Source organism: Mesoplodon mirus (genome assembly GCF_964341445.2).
Source record: "Mesoplodon mirus genome assembly, chromosome: 12".
Taxonomy (NCBI): Eukaryota; Metazoa; Chordata; class Mammalia; order Artiodactyla; family Ziphiidae; genus Mesoplodon; species Mesoplodon mirus.
In genome coordinates this window covers 9107097-9128975 of record NC_138988.1, presented here as the reverse complement: position 1 = coordinate 9128975, position 21879 = coordinate 9107097, and the positions used below count along the sequence as shown (strand labels likewise).

The 21879-nt window shown below is 43.6% G+C and overlaps 1 protein-coding gene across 1 annotated transcript in view; it reads left to right on the top strand.

The window, feature by feature from the left end:
* The window catches only part of GRM7 (glutamate metabotropic receptor 7), a gene marked incomplete at its 3' end in the record, with an annotated part of 816540 nt that extends 795014 nt beyond the window's left edge, over nt 1–21526 (top strand). The window contains exon 10 of the mRNA XM_082638105.1: nt 21477–21526. Within this exon, the coding sequence (XP_082494231.1) occupies nt 21477–21526 (50 nt within the window). The remainder of the gene's footprint in view (nt 1–21476) is intronic.
* Nucleotides 21527–21879: the final 353 nt, after the last annotated feature.

Sequence of the window (21879 nt, the reverse complement as noted above, 5' to 3'; positions counted from 1 at the left end):
GTAGAATGTCTGATTGTATGGAAAGCACAAAGTGCTACAGGGGCAGAGAAGAGACCTAACGTTGCCCAGGGAAACAAGAGAGGGATTCCAAGAAGAGGTGACACTGGATTTGAGTCTCAAAGACTGACCAGGAGTTGACAGGGTGGAAGGGTATGGTCTGTAGGGTAAGACAGAGGGAAAGGAAATAGCATGGTCCATTTATGCTGATAGATACAGGAATGGGAAGTTGACAGAGTATGGACGGCTAGCCCAAAACCCTCATTCACAGGAGCAAAGGAATTTGCCTGGGAGAGGGACAGACATAGTTGGGATGGAGAGTTTGAGGTCAGTAATGGAGGTTGGAAAACATTCATTTGTATGACACCTGATGTCCTAGGGTTGGACAATATCCCCCAGCTCATTGAGCAACCTGCGATGGACCCAAGAAGGTACCTGGGGCAAGGTGTGCCTTAGTAGAAGTGCATTAGGTTAAGCTTTCTTTTTCAGGAAAAAAAAATTACACATAATTTATATATCAATATAAAAATATAAATATTATGTATTATATATTTAATTATATATTATAAATTATATTATATATAATATATAATTAAAAACTACATCTAATTTTAACACTGCAAAATATATTCTCAAAATGGCACAGAGCCATCAGGAAGTAGCCCAGCGACTAAGGGGGTGGAGGCTGCTGTGTGGGCCCCTCCCCTCTGTATCAACCAGAGCAACTGCTCCATCCTCTGGTATATATTTTGGCTTCCCAAGTAGGATTCATTCAAGTTGGGATCGAAACAAGTTTGAAAATTTCTGCTTTCAGTAAGCAGCTCAGTGTTTCTCAAACTCCCTGCACTGGTTTGGAGAAACAGTCTGTGGGGTTCTCCCTATGATTTCTGAACCCCTTTTCTTCACAACAGGGAGCTGGCATCCATAGACGGCAGTAAATAGGTCAATGCAGGTGGACCAGCAGACTATCCTGGGTCCTACTTTCACTACCCATATTCCAGCCTTTGGATGCACATTGCTGCTCCCTTCTGCCTGACCCAAGCTCCCTTTTTCTCTGTGACCTGTGTGTGTTCTAGGAATCCAGACAGACCCTGGGAAGGGACCTCTGGATTCTAAATGCTGACCCACTGTGCTGTAGTATAAGAATCATGCTACTGCATTCATTCTAACTTGGGTGTACATTTTTAAAAGAGGTTCAGTGTATCTCCTTATAAAGTACATTTAAATAACCATAATCACCCTCATTATCTGGGCAAAAGAATGCAAGATGCCAAAGATCTGAAGCTATTTTCATTAAAAAAAAAAAAAAAAAAAAAGACTCTCAAACTTGAAAACCTCCCGGGACCCATTTTGCTGCAGCAAAAGGTTTTGCACAAAGTGCACCCCTGTCACTCACAGACACAGTAATCGCTGGAGATTACCAGTCATTTTCATTACAGGTAATTTCAGGGTGCCTTGTTTTGCCTTGTCACTCATGTTCCTGGGTCCTTGCCAGACGGTGCCACAAGGAGTAATTCAGGATGCCAACCAGAGCCGCAGACCCAAGGGATAAACCTGAGCACAACTGAATATTCCAGACCAGACAGCATCTAAAATGACAGGGGGGAGGGCAGCTGGGGTGTTGGTCCTGCTAGATAAGCAACACGTATCAGAAGATCCTGGGCCCTTTTCCTTCCCTTGGCTCAGGCTTCTGTCCACTGTGTAGGATGTGTTTGTTCAGCCTCATCATCTTGGGGGGCAAAACCCTTACACGATCTCACCCTCATCTCTCCCAACTCCCAACATCATCATCTCCCCCATTCACGCTGAACAATATTTAGTCCCTCAAAAGTACTACTCTCTCTGCCAAGAATCCTCCTTCTTCATGTGTTTCAACCTGAGCCTTATCGTGGCTTCAGTGCTCTCCTTACTGTCATGTTTTCCAAGCATTTATCTGATCTAAGACTGGAATGTCCTTCCTATTCATCCCCATTGCCCTGTTCCTGTCTTTCTCACATTTTTTTTGTCATTATTGTTGTGGTTGCCCAATTTCATTTACTCACACAAGACATCTTTGGTGAGTGTTTCCTAAGTTTCGGGCACAACGGCATCTATGAAAAATCCTTACCCATGCGGGGCTTCTGTTTTAGTGGAAATGAGAGGCAAATAAAGGATATGTTTGCAGAAAATCATTAGGGCAGCATATGGAGATAGTGTGGGTAGGGGTTGCTATTTTAGTTATAAATTTATTTATTTCTATTTCTATTGTTGGCTGCGTTGGGTCTTCGTTGCTGCACACGGGCTTTCTCTAGTTGTGGCGAGCGGGAGCTACTCTTTGTTGCGGTGCGCGGGCTTCTCATTGCTGTGGCTTCTCTTGTTGCAGAGCATGGGCTCTAGGCGCGCGGGCTTCAGTAGTTGTGGCTCGCGGGCTCTAGGGTGCAGGCTCAGTAGTTGTGGCGCACAGGCTTAGTTGCTCTCCGGCATGTGGGATCTTCCCAGACCAGGGCTCGAACCCATGTCCCCTGCATTGGCAGGTGGATTCTTAACCGCCGTGCCACCAGGGAAGTCCTGCTATTTTAGTTAAGATGTCCCTGAGGAAATGACACTGGAGATGAGGCTGAATGATGAGAAGGTACCAGCCATGCAAAGATCTCTGGGAAGACATTCAAGGAAGCAAGTGTACAGTGAGCATATAGCAAGTGCAAAGGCCCTGCAGAAGGTACCAGTTTGGCAGGCCCCAGAATGGCAAGAGGGCTACTGTAAAGAGGGAGTGGGTGTGTGGAAGGGAATGAGGGCAGAGTTTTAGGTAGAAGCAGAACTTGTAACAGTCATCTCTTCTAAGGGTGCTGTCAAGAGTGTGGTATGGGGACTTCCCTGGTGGTCCTGTGGTAAAGAATCCGCCTTCCAATGCAAGGGATGCGGGTTCCATCCCTAGTCAGGGAACTAAGATCCCACATGCTGGGGAGTAACTAAGCCCATGTGCCACAACTACCGAGCTCGCACGCCTCAGCTAGGGGGCCCACGTGCTCTGGAGCCCGCACGCCACACTAGAGAAGAGAAAACCCAGAGGACACAGCTAGAGAGAAGCCCGTGCACCACAATGAAAGATCCCACGTGCCACAACTAAGACCAAAGCATAAACTGGCAAGTCATTCCAAGATTTTTTTAATATGTTATTAAAACAGCGAGAACAGAAACAGCCCATCTACTTCCTGCTCTTTCTGCAACTACATGAGTTACATGATAACTAAATAACAGAGCAGGTGCATGGGAAGATTTCAAGCCTTTGGCAGTTAGTGACTTTCTTAAAATGAGCATTTCTATCCTGCTGACATATGATCAAGTCCTAGGAGACCACACAGTATCCAGAGCTCCTGTCTCTGACTTAATGGGCTCTGCAGGAGAGCCTCAGTCTCCTCAAGCGGACAAGCCTTCCTGCCCACCACACGGGGACAGGAGACGGAAGCATCAGACAGATGGGACTCCGGGCTCCATTTTCTACTACCTGGTGGCTTGGGGCAAGTTATCCTCTCTAGGCCTTGATTTTCACATTTATAAAATGAAAACAATGGAAGACATCTTTCTCACTGTGTGTGTGTGTGTGTGTGTGTGTGTGTGTGTGTGTGTGTGTGTGTTATATGAAATAGTACTTATGGAATGTTTAGACTTGATATCATTTATCAGATACATTGGGCTGAAGCCCCACATCGGTGACCCCCTGGGCTGAACTCAGCATTAAGGTCTATTGTTAGGACACCACCACCTCCTTGTCCCCCCATCTTTTTTCTACCTCTCCCTCCCTCTCTCACCCATTCTCTCTCTTGGATCCTCCCTCACAAAGACCCTATTTCCAGTGAGGTCACGTTTACAGGTACTGGGAGTTAGGACTTAATGTATCTTTTTGTGAGGACACAACTCAACCCATTAACATGCCCCCCTGTGGAGCCCAAGTGGCCATGAAGAGTTTAGTAAGTGCTCTGGAGCACTTACAAATGTGAATTCCATCTCGACTTCTCATTTCCTCTGTGGCCTTGAAAGAGTTACCTGATCTGAACTGCTGTTTTCTCACATGTAAAATAGCAAAAACAAGAGCTGGTGCAGAGAATAGAATAGTTTCAGGACTGGAGACAAATAAAGTTCCCAGAATAATGCATGACAAGGGCATCATGATTATCCAAACTGTTCAAGAAAGAAAACTATCAGAATGGAGTTTGTGCCTAGGTGGCGTGGGTAGTAGAATGGGCCATGGACGCTGCTTCCTTGGTTGTGGGTTTTCTTGAGCCACCCCCCTCCACTGCCTAGGTCCTGGGAAGTGAACTTGGTCAAGAAGCTGATCTGGACACAAAGAAGGGCATTTCTGAAAACCATGCCCAATATTTCCTTTTTTTCCCCCTGGAACTAAGCAGAGGGAGCCTCTGTTGTCAGTCTTGTGATGCAGAATTGGAAGGCAGGTGAAACCAATCTCATCTAAGCACGCATTTCTGTATTTCTGAGTCTCATTTTAATGAGCGTGTATTGCCAAGGTTATCTAGTGAATGAAGCCGGGATGCAAAACAAAACCCTCCACCAATCTGCGCCATCCAGAAAGCCTGGACTTATTCTGAATACTTTATGATACAAAGGAGACTTGGGGACAGCAGGCTTGCACAGATTCTCTTTAAACCTCTCTAGCAAAGAATAGAGAACTGCGGCAACCATTTGGGTATCTCAAACAGAAGATCGAAATCCGACCTGGGTCCGTTTCTGTTCTACCAACTTTGATGATTTGCAGAGTCTCGTGTAAAGTGCCAGTTCTCCTTCTAATTGTGTGTGCCATCAAGGTCAGGTGTGATATACAGAACTTGACAGGGATGTACATTTCCAGAAATGTCTCTGATGCTTTGCTAGAGTCAACGTCTGGTCAGTGGGTCAGCAACAGCAGCATCGCCTGGGGCTTGTTAGAAATGCATAAGCTTCGGCTCCATCCCAGATTAACTGGGTCAGAATCTACAGTCTAACAAGATCTCCAGGTGATTCACAGGCACATCAGAGTTTGAAAAGGGCACTTTGGCACCAGTCTGCTCTCCCAATCTGCCTCATGCTGACTTGAGTATCTACTCTGCAGTCTGGTTGCACCAGCCAAGGGTCACCAACACATCATTCCCTCTGTGCAGAAACTCCTCTGCTGAAGAACTGGTTGGATCCTGAAAGGCTATAACTAAGTCCATTTATTCCCAAGTCCAAAGAGACACATCACAAGCCACAGCTAACATCATCCAGTGGAGGTGATGGTGCTGGCGCACGGCTTTGCTCCCACCAACGAAGACTTGCAGGTGGAAAAATGCTACATCGATCTTGGGTCCAAGCCAACAGCAGATGAACAGCCACCCAGCTGGCGGCTTCTATTCCCAGCCAAAGCAATGGCTGAACCCAAGCTTTTCCTTGCCAAAAACATGGGCATTCAAGGCTCTCCCAGGACCACAAACATGCCTTTCCTTTTCAGAGAGAAATGATTCCTTTCTCTCTCCTTCTGCTTCTGTGGGTTTTAAAGGGATTGTCACTGAATGGCCCAACAGGGAATTTTGCAACCCTCTCTACCAACATCTGAGCCAAGTTTGATCTGGATATTCAAGGGTCAAAGTGCTTCACATCCAATCTGTAGAGACTGGACACTTTTTCCATGGATTAAGCTGATACTCTCAATTGTAGAAGTTTACACACACGGCCCTAACAAACATAGATCACCTAAAAATTAGAGACAGTATGATTTCCAATATGCTGGTTCCTTGTTCCACTTTATTGGGAACAGAACTTGTTTCAGCTAAAACTGGTTTACGGTTAAGTAAATGGATATCACGTACCAACCCCTCCCCGACTGTGGTATTCTGAATTTCCTAAGGACTGGAGCAGTAGAACATGTACGTTCAGTATTTAAACCCCAACAGCTAGCGGATTGACCAGAACTTGACTGGAATTCATACTATGCATCAATTACTGTGGCTTTAAGCGCTGATTCTGCTTTTTATTCATTTGTTTTGTGGTCAATCCTGTCGTTTCCTTTCTGTATTTTTCGTACTAATTTATATAATCTTTTTGAGAAAAAATGTTTTCAAATTTAAAAGACGTTTACAAGAAGGCTGTTTCTTTAAAAAAAAGTTCCTTGTAAGCTAAAAGAAACTGTGTTTAGGGGCAGCGGGGGTGGGGGAAGGGACAGGTAGACAATGAATCTCTACCTAAAGGAATTAGAAAAATACCACATACCCTTCCTTTGAAATCTTTTGGGAAGTGTCTAAGCAATTCTGAATATATACATAAATTGCTTCAGCTGTAAGCGTTACTTGTGACCCAACTGCTTTGTGTGGCAGTAAATATACTTCCTTAGGTGGGCGAGTCTTATGGAGAACCATGACGTAATTTACTAAAGTAGTTAAGTGGCTATATCCACTGAGCGATTCCAGCACATTAAATATGGTCAATACCCACTTCCAAGGAGGCATCTTAATGTTCTCAGAGCCTGATACACCACACATTCAGTGTCAGTATTACGGGTACTCAGAGATGGCATTGCATGCTATTCAACTTAAGGGACTGTAACAAGACAATACTATTTTCGCTGCAGGGCTAACGACTTAGTTGACCATGATTAAATAAGAAGGATTAAAGATTACAGACAGACAATAAAATCTTTCAGAGCAGGGAGAATATTTTCCTTATCTTTGAATGAAAAAGGGGTGATGGCTGGTGACAAAGATGGAGGCGACATGATCATCAGCTGGATTCCCTGCAACGTCCCTAAGGACAATCTGTGTGTAGAGCTTACCAGAACAGCAGGGCAACAGATTGCTTACTCTTAGCTGGGTCTTTATCATCAACCCTTATGTTCAAACTGAGGTCACAGCACATGGAAAATTCCTTTTGTCAAAGCTGGAGGCGGAGGGCTTCCCTGGTGGCGCAGTGGTTGAGGGTCCGCCTGCCGATACAGGGGACACGGGTTCGTGCCCCGGTCCGGGAGGATCCCACATGCCATGGAGCGGCTGGGCCTGCGCATCCGGAGCCTGTGCTCCGCAACGGGAGAGGCCACAACAGTGAGAGGCCCGCGTACCGCAAAAAAAAAAAAAAAAAAAAAAGCTGGAGGTGGGGAAAGCACAAGACAGTGAGGTGCTTCTTCAAAGAACTAGCTCCCCTGTTCACCCTCGGCAGCAGCCCCTGGTCTGGTTTCTCTGGGCCATGTGGGGGAAGAGTAAGAGAAGCCACAGAAGAAGGAAGTTGGCCCTGGGCTCCCACCTCTGGGCTTGTGGGAAAACGAAAAACAAAACTGCCACACTCTCAAGAGCCTGATCTTTCTAATAACCTCTGGAAGCTCTACCCCTTGGGTTGTGGGTCTATGCAAGACCTAGAAATGGTACCAAACTTCCTTGGGAGGTTGGTGGCGTTGAGATGGAATGGAGAGGATCCTAGGGCCACTTACAGAGGCCAAACCCACCAGCTCGGGGCTCCGTAAACTGTTTCCTGTTAAATCTCAATAAACGTTCAAGTTGCTCTAACAACACATGACCCTCAGAGCTTCTGTGGGGAGGATGCTCCAGAGATGCTCTTCAGCTGCCCAAGCCAGAAAAGCCAACACCACACTGTGGCTTAACTTGCAAAGTCAAACACCACACATGCCAAAGGTTGAGAATACAAGCAAACAGCCGTCCAGAACCCAAATATACAGTCCCTTGGTAAGCAAACCCAAACGTCGGAACCCCTTATGGCTCCAAAATAAGTTTACAAAGGAATTCATCACACCATTCCTATTAAATGGGTAGCACTTCTCTTAAAATTGAAATAATTTATTTCTATACCTTGTCTCCCACTGTGTCTCTGACAAAAAAAAGCAACACAGGAGACAGAAGGCCACGTGAATGTTCATCAGGAACTGACGTCATAATAAGAGCAAGTGCTTATGAAATGATGCCGAAGTGTCAGTGTTACTGAATCCTCAGAACCCCTCAATGAATAGCTTCTACTGGTATTCACAGAGAACGGTTAAGTAAACTAAAGCACAGAGGGGTTAACCAGCCTACCCAAGATCACACAGTAAGTGGCAGTGCAGGGATTCAGACTCCCAGTCCGCTTCCAGAGTCTCATTTATTACCATGTCCCTCATAGACATGCTGCATACACAGAGAGAAGGAAGATATAACTCAGAGATTACAAATTCAGCCCTCTTTTAATTTTTAAATCATTTGTTTCTCCATTTTTCTTCACCTCCCACTACACTTTATCTGCATGTGTGTGCGCGTGTGTGCGCGTGCGTGTCCTTTCCTCCTTTTGCTATTTCTACCTCCTCCTACAAAGGAACTGCAGGAACTCAGTGCCCTCCCCTAGGCCAGGTTCCCCTCTGCAGTGTTACTCCTCCCCCCTGAATTCCTGACTAGTACCTTCCTTTGTACCACCAGACCCTCCCCTTCCAAGGAATCCATCCTGTGTGCTGCGTGCCAGAGTATCGGAAAAACCCCGAAGTCTGGTTCCAAAGTCTGGAACTTGGGCCAATAGAGAGATTTCCAACATGCTGTAGGGGAATGGTTTCCTAATTGAGAGACATGCAGGATGGACATACCCCCCGCCCATTTGCATCTCGCTAACGACACACAAGCTGTCTCCTTTTTATGGTCCGTTCTAAAACACCTACTCCTTTGGCCAGCAATTCCCCACGCTCATGCCGTGACTACCCAAGGTCTGGGATACATTTATTGCCCTCATTTCCATTTCTTCTGCCCACAGAGAAAATACTACTTTTCAGAATATGAATGAGGGTCTGGAAATCGACCATTATCCAATACCATTTCCCACGAAAGTAATACTAATAGTTAGTACTTTACGGGTCAACATCTCAAAGCCTGGGGCATATATTAAGAAGTAGAAAGCATCTGTAGGGTTTTCTGTAAAAGGCAATATAGGGCACGGAAAGAGCTGTGATTGCCTGGGTTTGCTCACTGACTGCCGAGGACACCAAAATGGAAAGACATTAATAGCCCCAGTCCAAGTTGAATACACAATATATTCACTTGGACACCCTAATCCCGTGGGTTGAATGATTTTATTTTTACGGTCGGCTCTGTTACAGAAATTGATATTTGGGCTGTATTTACAGGACACCAAAACCGCCGGTTGAAAAGTGAGTGAGTGAGTTCAAACTGATTTAGCAACACTCTGATTAAGTAGTGAGCAAGGGAAATCGGGTGCTCAAGGCAAATTGAATTTTCTGGTTGACTTTGGGTTACCTGATAAACTCTCTTTGTTTCATTCCTTACCGTGGAAATTCTTATTTTCAAAAATAAATCACCTCACTCTGTTTATTTGGTGAAGCGTGCTGAGCATGATTTAATCTTTTTTGCTCAGATGGGAGTTCTGAAATGGCCTTGGGTTCATTTTTCAGGCTGCTGGTGCTAACCACAGAAAGACTGCAAGTGTGGAAATTTAGAATATTGGATATCTTCCTGGAATTCTCTTAATTTCTTGAAAATGGATCGTTCTTTTCCTTCCCTCTTTTCAAAATGCTGATTGCTGACTGGTTTCCTCTTCCCCATCTAAAAATGGAGGAACTATAGGTGGGCCAATTTGAATTTTCATTTTGAAATCATCAGAAAAATTGTATAGAAAATACTTCCAAAACTTGGATCTTAAAAAAAGAAGTTGAAATCAGACTAATGTCTTTGCCAGTAGACAGAGGCAAAGCACAACCCTCTTGCTGACTGCAGATTTGGAAAGGTAAAATCAGGTTGACTGGAGAATTCTACAGACAGGGATGGAAGGTCTGGAAACTGCTGGTGTATTTATTTCCCCTGAGAGACCGAAAAGAGTCAGCCATTCAGCCAAAGGATTCTCCTACCACGGATGTTTCAATCCATCACCTACCTGAATTGGTCTTTGGGGAAGCAATGCATAGATTGTCCAAATGCAGAAGTTATGGCAAGCTAAACGGAAACCTGGATTCAAATCCAAGGGCCCAAGATATAGCAAATTCTTGTCCCATTGAGAACTGATATACACTCGTTTCTGGACATCTGTTGGCAACCTGTAGCTTGCCAGGTACAATGGCTCATCAGCAGCTGGAAGGGAGAGGCCTCAGTGCTGGACAGAAATGAGATTCTATTTCCAGGTGTGAGCTTTCTCAGAGGCAGGGAGAAAGGAGAAGGGTGTTCAGAAGAGCAAATTCTACCCACTATGAACAGAACTCTGCTCTCCACCTTTCAAAACCCACTACTACGTTTTCTCAGTTCTCACTTACTGGGGCATCAGAGGGATGCTAGAGCAGGCCACCAGGAAGGACCTTATAGGTCATTAAACCCTGCTCACTCATTTTCTCCCCTCTCTTGCTTTATAGTACTTCCATTTTCTAGAAATTTCTAGAAGTACATGAGCTAGCTCAAAGCCTATTAAAAGAAGGGGTTCACAGTGGTACAGACGTGGACTCTGGAGCCAAATGGCCTGGCTCATCCAGCTCTGTGGTCTTGGGAGTCACACTTAACCTCTCTGTGCCTCTCTTTCCCCATCTGCAAAATGGGGAGAATGAAAGCATCTTCTCAGACCACTGATGAGATGATCTGTCTATAATGCTTGGTTCCATGTCTAGGCACGGCAAGCACTCTACAAATATTAACCATTACCCTTATTAAGCAAGTTATCTTTAAGTAGCTATTTCAAACTATCCCCTTTCCAATGTCTAACGGGGCTACAATAAGCATCTCTAGAATCAACGATTACCAGTTCCGATATTGCACGAAGATGACATGGATTGTGTGTGGGAGTAGCGGCAGCCATTGATTATGTGTACAAGTCTGTCAGTACAGTAAGAAACTGTCATTTTTGCCGTAACAGAAAACACCAAGCTCCAGCTTCCCCCTTTGCCTCCAGCTGACCGATACAACCCCTCAAAGTGCAAGATTTCAGTATCACACTTCTGCAGAGATGAAATGCTAGCTAATGATGGCAGTGCAACCGGATGGAAGTGGAAACATGTTGACAATGACTTGACAGATTCCTTCTCCAGTGAACAGATGAAATGCACTAGGTGCTCTGACAACTCCTTAAACCTCCTCAAGGATCGTTGCTGACACCTAACAGAATCCAAAAATCAAACCACTAATTTAGTTTCCCTGTACAGGCAGCCTGACCTTCTGCTTTGGAAGGAACTCTTTCTTCCAAGGGAAAAGCATATGCGCACACGAGTCAGTGTGATGAGTGTGAGAGAGATTCTCCAAGTGCATCCAGAGGGAAGACTAATCATAGCCATATATATTGAGTAAAATTATACCCAGCCCCATTCTAAGTGTCTTACATATATTAACTCATTTAATCTTCCTAAGGACCCTAGAGATTGATGCTATGATTATGTCCATTTTCTAGGTGAGGAAACTGAGGCACAGAGAGATTAAAGTATCTTGCCCAAGGTCATACAGCTGACTAGTGGTTATCCCTGTATTTCTTGTGTCCTTACATCTTCCCACTCCTTTGCCTTTTACTCTGGTGGGTATTTTGATGGTCACTCTTGAATTAGGATGGTCAGAGTTCTACACCAGGCCACAGAAAGTACTGCAATTCTTTTTTCTCTTCTCTGAGATACATGACTGCCTGGAGAGTATTACTTCTTGGTAGCAGATATTATGAGATAAAGGTAGGGCAACTTCACAGCAAAGTTGTGAAGCATACATTTCACTTCGGATGTGAAACTTTTCAAACATTCAGAAAAGTAGAAAGAGTAGTGGTATAAGCCACCAGTGAGATACTCACTGTTAATATTTTACTATATTGGATTCATATATATCTGCGTGTTTTTGACTTGAGCCATTTGAAAGTCAGTTATATCAGATACCACAAGACATTACTCCAAAATATTTCAGTTCATCACAGAAGGCAGACATTCTCCAACTTTACCGTTATCTCATTACCACGTCTAAGCAAGTTCAATGTAACCCTCTAACAGCACTCAACACTCAGTCCCCAGTCTCCTAGCTTCAGTCTCTTTATCCCCCCCATACACGGCAACCCTGAACTTGCCCATCAAATCTCTCCAGACCCAGTGCCTTGAATCCAGGTAAGTGCACACTTCCGCAAACCCCTGCTGAATTCTAGTAATGGGAATTCCAGTCTCCTATTAGAATCCATCACGTGATATCCCAAGTCACCTGACCAAGAGTTCAAAGAGGAACAGGCACTGTGGACAGGTCCATTACACAGCCTCAGGGCAAACAGAATACACTGAAGGAAAGACTGTCAACCGTCAATTTAAAATTAGGAATTTGATACCCGGAGCCTGTGCTCCTCAACGGGAGAGGCCACAGCAGTGAGAGGCCCGCGTAACTCAAAAAAAAAAAAAAAAAAAAAAAGGAATTTGATAGATCTCCCTAGGGATTGTTAAATAATCTTAAACACCTTGAACCTAATATTGAGATTGGCATCAAAGGGGTTAACCTTCAATGCCAATCTCAATCCACCCTACACAAAATACAGTAACAGATTTGCAATGTGTATAAGAAAAAAGGAGGAGAGAAAACACTGCTGTAGATAACAATGAAGGTGGAAAATATGGAAGGAGTATCGTCAAGCACAGGTTGTGTGGTTGTGATTGGAAACGGAAGCCCAGAGTGAGAGAAGCAGGCTTGCTAACATTAGACCCCAGCCACGAGCAGTTTCTGGGGCTCTCCTTCAGTTTCTTCAATAGAAGCCCCTGTCTCTACTCAGGCATGAAATGGTTAGGGGTCTGTTCCATCCACCTTTTATCTGAATACAAAGTCTCTTTTCTCTTCCTTCAACTAATAGTTGTGATTACTCCTGACCATTTTCTATGATAAACAACTCTCCCGTTGCCTTTGACTGGGTGACGAGAAGAACTGCCCTATAGCTATGAAGATCAGAGGGCTTTCATGCTCCAGGAAACAGATCGGGCCAGGAATACCAGGCTGCTCACCACTTTGCATTTATCTCAGAAGGAAGGAGAAAAAATCCTGGCAGAAAGCATAAAGCCGAAGGGAGAAGCTTTAAGGACTGTCAGACAGACACATGAGTAGGATCCCTGTCATTAGTTTCAACTAATTTCAAACCAAAGACTTATCATCCTACATTCTTTTTGTTATATATGTATGTGTACATACATAGTTATGGGAATCTGGCCTATTAGACCAAGAGCTCCTTGAGGATGGGGGAAGGTCTTATTCCCTCTGTATCCCCAGCAACTAGTGTTTAACACTTAGTAGACATCTGCTGTATAGTTGTTGTGAAGTGAAGCTTCGCCTAATTTCTATTACCTGTCGTAGAATCTAATCCTTCCATCTTCCAAAGCCAGGACCCACAAATATACAGTCCTTGGGATACTCTAGCCATCTTTATCTCGGGACAGAGCTTCAGTTCTCAAGCCCTGTCTTTTGCCCACAAAGTTAAGCTCAGCTGGATTCCAAGAAAGGAAGGAAAGTTAAGGTTTCCTTCATCTCTTTTCTCTGCCTAGGTCAGGAGTCTTCTCTGGTTTCCTCTCCTTTGAGCCCACTGGTCCTCTATGATCTGCGGCCACAAAACAAGAGTCAGTTGGACCAAACTCAACAGAACTTGACTGCCATGTCACACACAGTCCCTCCCAAATTAAAAACCAAACAAAAGAACAATATAGCTCAGGTCTCAAGGATGCTTCCCCATGACAATGGCCAAGAAGGCTCTTGCTTATGTTCTCATCCCCAAGAGAGCACGGTGGTGGTGAGGGCAAATGTGGCCCCAGGAGATGCTTCCTCATCAAGAACCCCGCTGTAGCACTGTCCTGGAATTCCACCTAACACAAACACAATCCTAATCACTCCATCACCTCCAAGCTGATCTCCCTTCCTGCACTTCCCATCCTCTACCTCTACCCCATTTCCAATCCATCCTTCAGGCTACTGTTGGAACCCTCTCTCCTTCTTTCAAATATTGGCACTGAATTCTCATAGTTCATCCTAATATCCAGAACCTTATATGCAGAATAAAATACCCTTGCCATCTCTTCGGGCATTCTTTCTTCTCTGCATGAGCCCTGTACAGGCCGAACTCTTCAAACTTTTTGCTATTCTCTCTAAACCCTCAGCTTCTTCACAGCAAAAGCTAACGTGGTGCCCTCCAGGTGGAATGTTCAACACCTGTGCCCTGACCCCCATGTCCCCAGGCAGGGAAGTGTCTCCAATTCACTGCTCAAGCACGATTCCATATTCCCTTTACTTTGAAACCTCTCCTGAGGGCCTCAGGCACGATTTTCCACACTTCCTCTGTGCGCATGTTAGTGATACCACCTCCTGCCAGGGCTGGAGTTCTCCGCGCACCTTTCCGCTCACTCTCTTTGTCCAGCATCCCGGCCTGTCAGCTGCCAGCCTCGCCTCGGGGCTTTGCACCTGCCCTCGCTCTGTGATCCAAGTTCTGCACAGCTTCTCTCTCATCTCCTTCCAAACTCTGCTCAAATGACATCCCCCTTTGAACCTCAACTGCCACCTTTTTGAGGACAGCGACCTTTGCCCAATCCCTCTCTGTCCCCTTCGGCAGCCTTTCCCCAGGAGTCTGAGATCATCTGACATCATCATTTGTTGATCCTCATTATTCATGGGTTCCCAATTTGCAAACTCACCTACCCACTAAGACTGATTTGTATCACCAAAACCAACACTGTGGTGTTTTCTGGCAATTGTTTGTGGACATATGTAGAGCATATTTGTCACTGGATGTACACATTCTAAGCTCAGGCCGACAAGGGTTTCAGCTCTCATGTGCAAAAAAATGTGTGTTTTTGCAGTCTACTTAATACCTGTATTTCACATTTTTGTACTTCTTTGGGTGATTTTACACTGGGCAGAGTGCTGTCTAGTGTTGCTTAAGTGCAGGGTGGGTATGATGTGCCTTACAGAGAAAAGGACACACGTGAGATAAGCTTTGTTCAGGCATGCGTTGTAGTCCTACTGACAATGAGTTCAACAGTAATGAATCAACACTAGATGTTAAACAAAGTTTCTTTAAACAGAAACAAACATACAACAAGGTCACGTATTGATTGGTTGACAAAAATGTTGTGACCTGAGGCTCACGGGAACCTGTGAGCCTCCCCTAGGAGCAATGGTCTAGTATTCACTAATTCAGTGTTTACAGCAACTTCATAGAATACAGCAACTATGAATAATAAGAATTGGCTGTATCTACTTTTCTTTCTTTTTTTTTTTTTTTTAACGATCTGTCTTCCTGTAGTAGAATATAAGCGCCATCAAAGGAGGAACTGCACCGCAGTGTAACACAGCTACATCGCCCCACCTATAACAGTGTCTGACACATAGTAGGTGCTCAATAAATATGTACTGAATTGCACTGAACCAGGAAATGTTCCAGGATACAGACTATCTTTCCCTAGCTTTGTGCCACCGATTTTTAGCCAAACTACTAGCACACTGTGAACTCCTGGTAACAGGTGATGATGCCCCAAAAGAGTAAGGCTGGGATTTGAGCTCCAGCTTTTCATCTGTGATCACTAAGTACTGTTCCGCTACTATTTTATCACTATCGCCTTATTTACAACATTATCCTTAAGAAGGGCTTTGACGCACAGCTTCAATACTGGATGCATCGTTGCGCTGCATCCATAATATGCTCCAGAATGCTGGGATCCATAATATACTGAAACTGCAAATACACAAAAGTGTTTCAATGCCCAGGCAAAGTGCATAATAAGAAAAAGCAGAGATCTGTGATGCAGTAATTCAGTGCATCTTTATTTTCCAAGGCAAAACATGTACAGCCTCAATCAAATTACCCAGATATTAGCTTGGCTAAGCTGAAAGCTGTCTCAAAACAGAGACTTTATATATTTGCCTTAAATGCATATTTTAAGAACGGTGTAAACCTGTGCTTGACGTTCTACATCTTAAAGCACCAATTAGGTTTTTTAAAGAAACACAAATGTTCATTGACTCCTTTCATGGCAGAATTGAAAATTGATTTCTCAATTTTAGCTGGGCTGTTGTGGCCCTCCTTGGATGCTGAAGTGGGAAAAAAGAGCACTGTGGTTTAACTTACAAATGAAATCTGAGGGGCTATAACAATGCTTAGCTTTGTACATAATGGCACCACAGGGACACCGAGAGGAGAGAAAATGATGGCAAAGTGCATGATGTTCCCACGTATTTTTTGTGGTCTATTTCCCCCATAGGATCCTCGTAGAGCTGACAAGAACTTCAGAGAGCAGAGGCCCTTCTATAATAACACATACTAAATAATACATAAATTATTACATATAGTAATAAATATCGAGCAATGACTATGTATTACACACTCCCCTAGGCAGTTGGAAGAAAAGGTCCTGGGAGAGCTAATGTTGTAAACATGAGAAAAAGTGATGCACCCTGGTTGTGTTAAGGATGACAAAGGAAAAATAGAAAGGCCACAAAAGAGGAGCAGGGACACCTGGCTTGAATTCAGGGGGTCAGGAAAGGCTCCCTGGAGAAAGTGACTTTGGGAAACTACAACCCAAGAAAAGAGCAGGAGGTAACCAGTTAAGGCAATTGCTGAGTCCATGGTATGACTATCTTCACCTTTCTAGATACTTCCAGACATGTCTCCCATGTGATCTTACTAATCTACATTTCCACCAGTGTGGCCTAAGAATTTCTACTTCTTCACACCCTCACCAACTCATGGCCTCAGCACACGTTTTCATTTTGTAAGGATACGGGCATGAAATACTATCTTCTTATGATTTTAATTTGTATTTTTCAAATTGATGAGGTTGAGCATTTTTCATTTGTTCTTCTTCACTACAAATTACCTTTTTATTCCTTCCTTTTTAAATTAAGTTGTCTTTTATACATTTCAAAAATTTGGGGTATCAATCATTTGCCAGTTAAATATGTAGCAAGTAATTTCTCCTGGTCTATAGCTTTGTTACCTAACTCTGTAACTGATGCTGTTTTTCAGACACTAGCATTGTTTGTTATTGGAAACAGAAAGTAGAGTCCATCAGTAAGAAAAGAGTTAGAGAAACTTTTCCATGTTGATAAAAGAAAACTCTAGGGGCCTCCCTGGTGGCGCAGTGGTTGAGAGTCCGCCTGCCGATGCAGGGGATACGGGTTCGTGCCCCGGTCTGGGAGGATCCCATATGCCGCGGAGCGGCTGGGCCCGTGAGCCATGGCCGCTGAGCCTGCGCGTCCGGAGCCTGTGCTCCGCAACGGGAGAGGCCACAACAGTGAGAGGCCCGCGTACAGCAAAAAAAAAAAAAAAAAGAAAACTCTACAGTAACTACAATGACCAAATCAACATAAATAAATCTTAAAACCACAAAGTTATATGAAAAACAGTTTGCGAATGACTATGGGCAGAATGATACCATTTTGTGGATATTTAATAAAAAACACAAAGCAGTGCCTATCTATAGTTTATGGGCAACAACACAATAGCGGTATGAAACCACATTGGGAAGGATCCAGACCAATATGAGAATGGTAGCCTTGGTGGGGGGGAGGGGCAGGAGAAGACGGGCAGTGGGGATGGGGAAGTCTGGGGGGTGCCCGGGTGGCTTCCTCTCTGCTTTATTTCCCATGGGCGGATGGAGGGGCACGTGGAGCAAAGATGTCAATATGTTAACGTCTTATCTTGGAGCCCGTGATATATTATGTTTGTTTACCTTCTATAGCTGTTTGAATCACTTCACACACACACACTTGATAAGTACATATCTACACACACATATAAAATTTTTAAAATAGCTCAGGAAAACACATAGTCTTTGTTACTAAACTACAGAATTCCTTGTTATTTAAAAAATAAGAAATGAAATATGGAGTACAGAAAAGAGCCCTATTTAATTTTACTTATTCACTGTTTCCCATAATTCAGTGTTACAATATCCATTAGACTCAAGTTCTTCTCCAATTTTGTCTTTTTTTTTTTTTTTTTTTTTGCTGTATGCGGGCCTCTCACTGTTGTGGCCTCCCCCGTTGCGGAGCACAGGCTCCGGATGCGCAGGCCCAGCGGCCATGGCTCACGGGCCCAGCCGCTCCGCGGCATATGGGATCCTCCCAGACCGGGGCACGAACCCGTATCCCCTGCATCGGCAGGCGGACTCTCAACCACTGCGCCACCAGGGAGGCCCTCCAATTTTGTCTTTTATCCTTCACTTCCTATAATCTGAGTGACAAGCACTTCACAGAACACACTTTGAGAAAATTTTTGTGGGACAAAAAGGCTCAGAGAAAATTAAAGAGAAAACAACTAATTCATTGAAGTTAATTGAGCTTGATTTTGACAAAACACCAAGAATAAGTTGGAAGGTCTGACCTTTCTTAACTAACAAGGGTGTGTTAGTAATTCATTCCAGAAACCAGTGTCCACAGCACTGCCTCACTGTAAACATCAACTCTTCAAGATCCCTTGCTTTGAGAACTTCTGATAAAGATAATTTTTAAAATTCAATAGGGACCATGCCTTACATTCCTACTGTTCCTTGAAACTTACAACTTTTTACAATTTTATAAAAGAAAAAAAATTGTACCTATTTAACAATAAAAAGACTATTTCCTTAGAGAGTATTTCACTGCACGACTATTTAGAGCTAAGCAATGTTCTTTCCTAGGCCATAAACTACATTGCTATTCAAATAAATGGAGTTATCAGACACCACAGACACTTATTTTATTTACTCATAAGGCTACAATGGTTTAAAAATAAACATTCCAATACGTTGGTCAGTGCTCTGAAAAGTACAGAAATTGTCATTCTAGGAGTTTGGGGTTTTTGAGCACGAGCCACCCATTCTCCTTGCTTGGCCCTGCAGTAAACCTTTCTCTGCTCTTAAAAAAAAAAAAAAAAAAGGAAAAGAAAGATATTGTCATTCTAGGATTTACACAACTCCATTATCATTTTGCTGCCATGTCTCTCAGCTGTTCTGCAAAGAAAGCATGCACTGGGGCTAATCATCTATACAGAACTTTGTAATTTAAAAATACATTTACGGGGCTTCCCTGGTGGTGCAGTGGTTGGGAGTCCGCCTGCCGATGCAGGGGATGCGGGTTCGTGCCCCGGTCCAGGAGGATCCCATGTGCCACGGAGCGGCTGGGCCCGTGGGCCATGGCCGCTGGGCCTGCGCGTCCGGAGCCTGTGTTCCGCAATGGGAAAGGCCACAGCGGTGAGAGGCCCGCGTACCGCCAAAAAAAAAAAACATTTATGCATTATGTTATCAGATGAGAAACTAGGATATTTCATACCTTTGTGCCATTAACAACCCGCAGGGTGACAATTATTCTACCTATTTTACAAAGGCTCAGAGAAGTTCAGTGTCATGGGACCGGTCTAGGTCACATCTCAAGTAAGCACTAGAGCTGAATCAGACCCTGAGTCACATGAGTCCAAATGCAGCATCATCAGCCCTCATCTCAAGGTTACCAGAGAACACAAGAAGATAATCCATGCCAAGCAACAGTGAATTCCCGTTATTATCATCACTTCTAGTTTTTTTTTAAATATAACCTCATCTTGATTATAGTTTAATGCAAACAAATGCTCAGATTTGCAATTCATGGACAATATTTTCTAGGTTTCTTACTCCTTCGACAAAGATTCTTTCTGAGTAATTGGTGTTTTAAAGTAAACTGTTTGAGGAATTTCAAATACGTTTGTTTTTTTTCACTAGAAAGTTATGGTTATATAGAAAATAATCTTAATTAACCATGCAGTAGAGGTTGTCTTAGATATTTAGGTCAGGATAAGCTTCTGGGTTTTGTGTTTGTTTTTTCCCCTTTGTCCTGAGGATAATTACTATGTTGGCATTTGACAAGGCATGCTGTGACTATTTCTTGCAACTGTCAAGCTGGGGTTCTCTAGCTGCAACACTGTAAATAGACTTCAGGGTAAAAAAAAAAAAAAAAAATCTTTAGAAAGTTCTCCTACATGTCCTCAAACCAAGCATATCATTGAAGACAACGAAGGCTATGTTAACGATGAGAACCTTCTTAGAAGACCAAGGCATTGATGAAGCCATGCATTTATCAACTGAGGACGCACAGTGACCAGTCTCATGACGGATTTTCCAGGAGACCCTCAATTTCATATAATTATAATATATATAAGATATAATAATACAATAACATAATATTGTCACTCTAATTTTAGTTAATAAATGCAAACTATTGACTAGAGAAATGAGCCTACATCTTCAAACCAGAATTTGTCAGAAGGAGAGTCTCAATATTTAATCCAGAACCTAAGATCAGTCTTGTTGTATATACTTCTGTAACATACTGGCTGCATTTCTCTAAGTTCAGATACAAACCCTCTCCTAGTATGTTACTGTGGCTTCTCCCTGCCTCTAAATTCACACAGAAATCCCTACTTAAGAGTTCCGGGGACTTCCCTGGTGGCACAGTGGTTAAGACTCCATGGTCCCAATACAGGGGGCCCGGGTTCGATCCCTGGTCAGGGAACTAGATCCCACCCGCCTGCCGCAACTAAGACCCAGCACAACCAAATAAATAAATAAATATATTTAAAAAAAAAAAAGTTCTGGAAGAATTCTTGCAACTTGTTTGTGTTAAGTGAACAACAGAATTTAGAACCTAAGAACAGTAAGTAAAGTCATCAGTAAATGCTACATGATGGTTATCTTGTGTCCAACAGAAGCTGATGCAAAACCACAAAGCATGTCTCATGACAGCAGGTATAGAGAACTAAAACATAAAGCAGGGATGTACCTTGGGATCTTGGTGTCTTTATTTCCAGCACAAGGACAGGAAAGGGTCTGATTTACTCATCAACTGCTCACCAGTGCCTCGCCTCTTGTCTGCCATATGGTAGGTGGCTGACACATACCTGAATAAAATAAATGAATAAGTGAGGGAGTGCGTGAAGATGAGTCCTGAAATCGCTATATCAAATAGAAAAAGAAAGTAGTGTACATTAAGAAAAACAAATGTAGCCTGTGCATGTTGAAATTCTGGGCAGATTTAAGTAAGCTTCAAACCTTGATGGAAACAATTCTGCAAATTACCATTTACAACTTACTGATGAGAACACTATAAAAGTCAACCTATAGTAATTTGATTGTGTAAATCAGAACCAGAGAAGGCACTCTGGTTGGTCTAATCTGTAGCCAACCTAAATTAATTCCAGTGACCCAGGACAGACCTTTGCCAAGCAAAGGCCATTTATTATGAGAAGGTCTGGGAGAAGATCACAAAAGGAAATTTACTGCAACATGGGTGGGTCCTTTGAGCTAATTAGAAAGCATGACACGGACTGATAAATTTATTCACGGTACGGACCATAAAAAAAGGAGGTTGGAGATATTTCAGAATAGACAACCCAGATGGTTTGAGAATTGCTGGGCACAGCAGATTTTAGTGGACAAAATCCTACAAGTAGTCAAAGAAATCCAGCACGATTTGCATTGTCCCATCTTGCCCTGGCACCCAAGTCATCATAGATCTAATTCTGCTTCTACCTTTGCAAATGGAGTCATTGTCGCGACTGACTCTTTCACATTTGTCTTTCAGGCCCTGCTGCAAAAAAGAAGTATGTCAGTTATAATAACCTGGTTATCTAACCTTTTCCATTCCATGGAACCCTGGAGGAGGAAGACTCTCAGTTATTTTGTCACCCAACCTGGCACAGGACTCTTTTGGTCCTGCCCGCTGCCCATCACCGGAGGAGCATCCCCGGCTGGGAGACCAATGATAGAGGATCCAAGTGTCCTACACAGCTGCTTTATGAAATATTTTTACTTTATCTTGGCTTAATAAGTCACTGGCATCAGCACTGCCAACTTGGCTGCAACTTTGGACCTTCCCTACCAAAGGGAGCGTTGAGACTCAAGTCCCAGCTAGGCTCTTTAGGGTGAAGCTTTGAGAGCCTTAGTGACTGTTTTGGGGCTGACCTGTGTTTCTATGTCTGTACTTC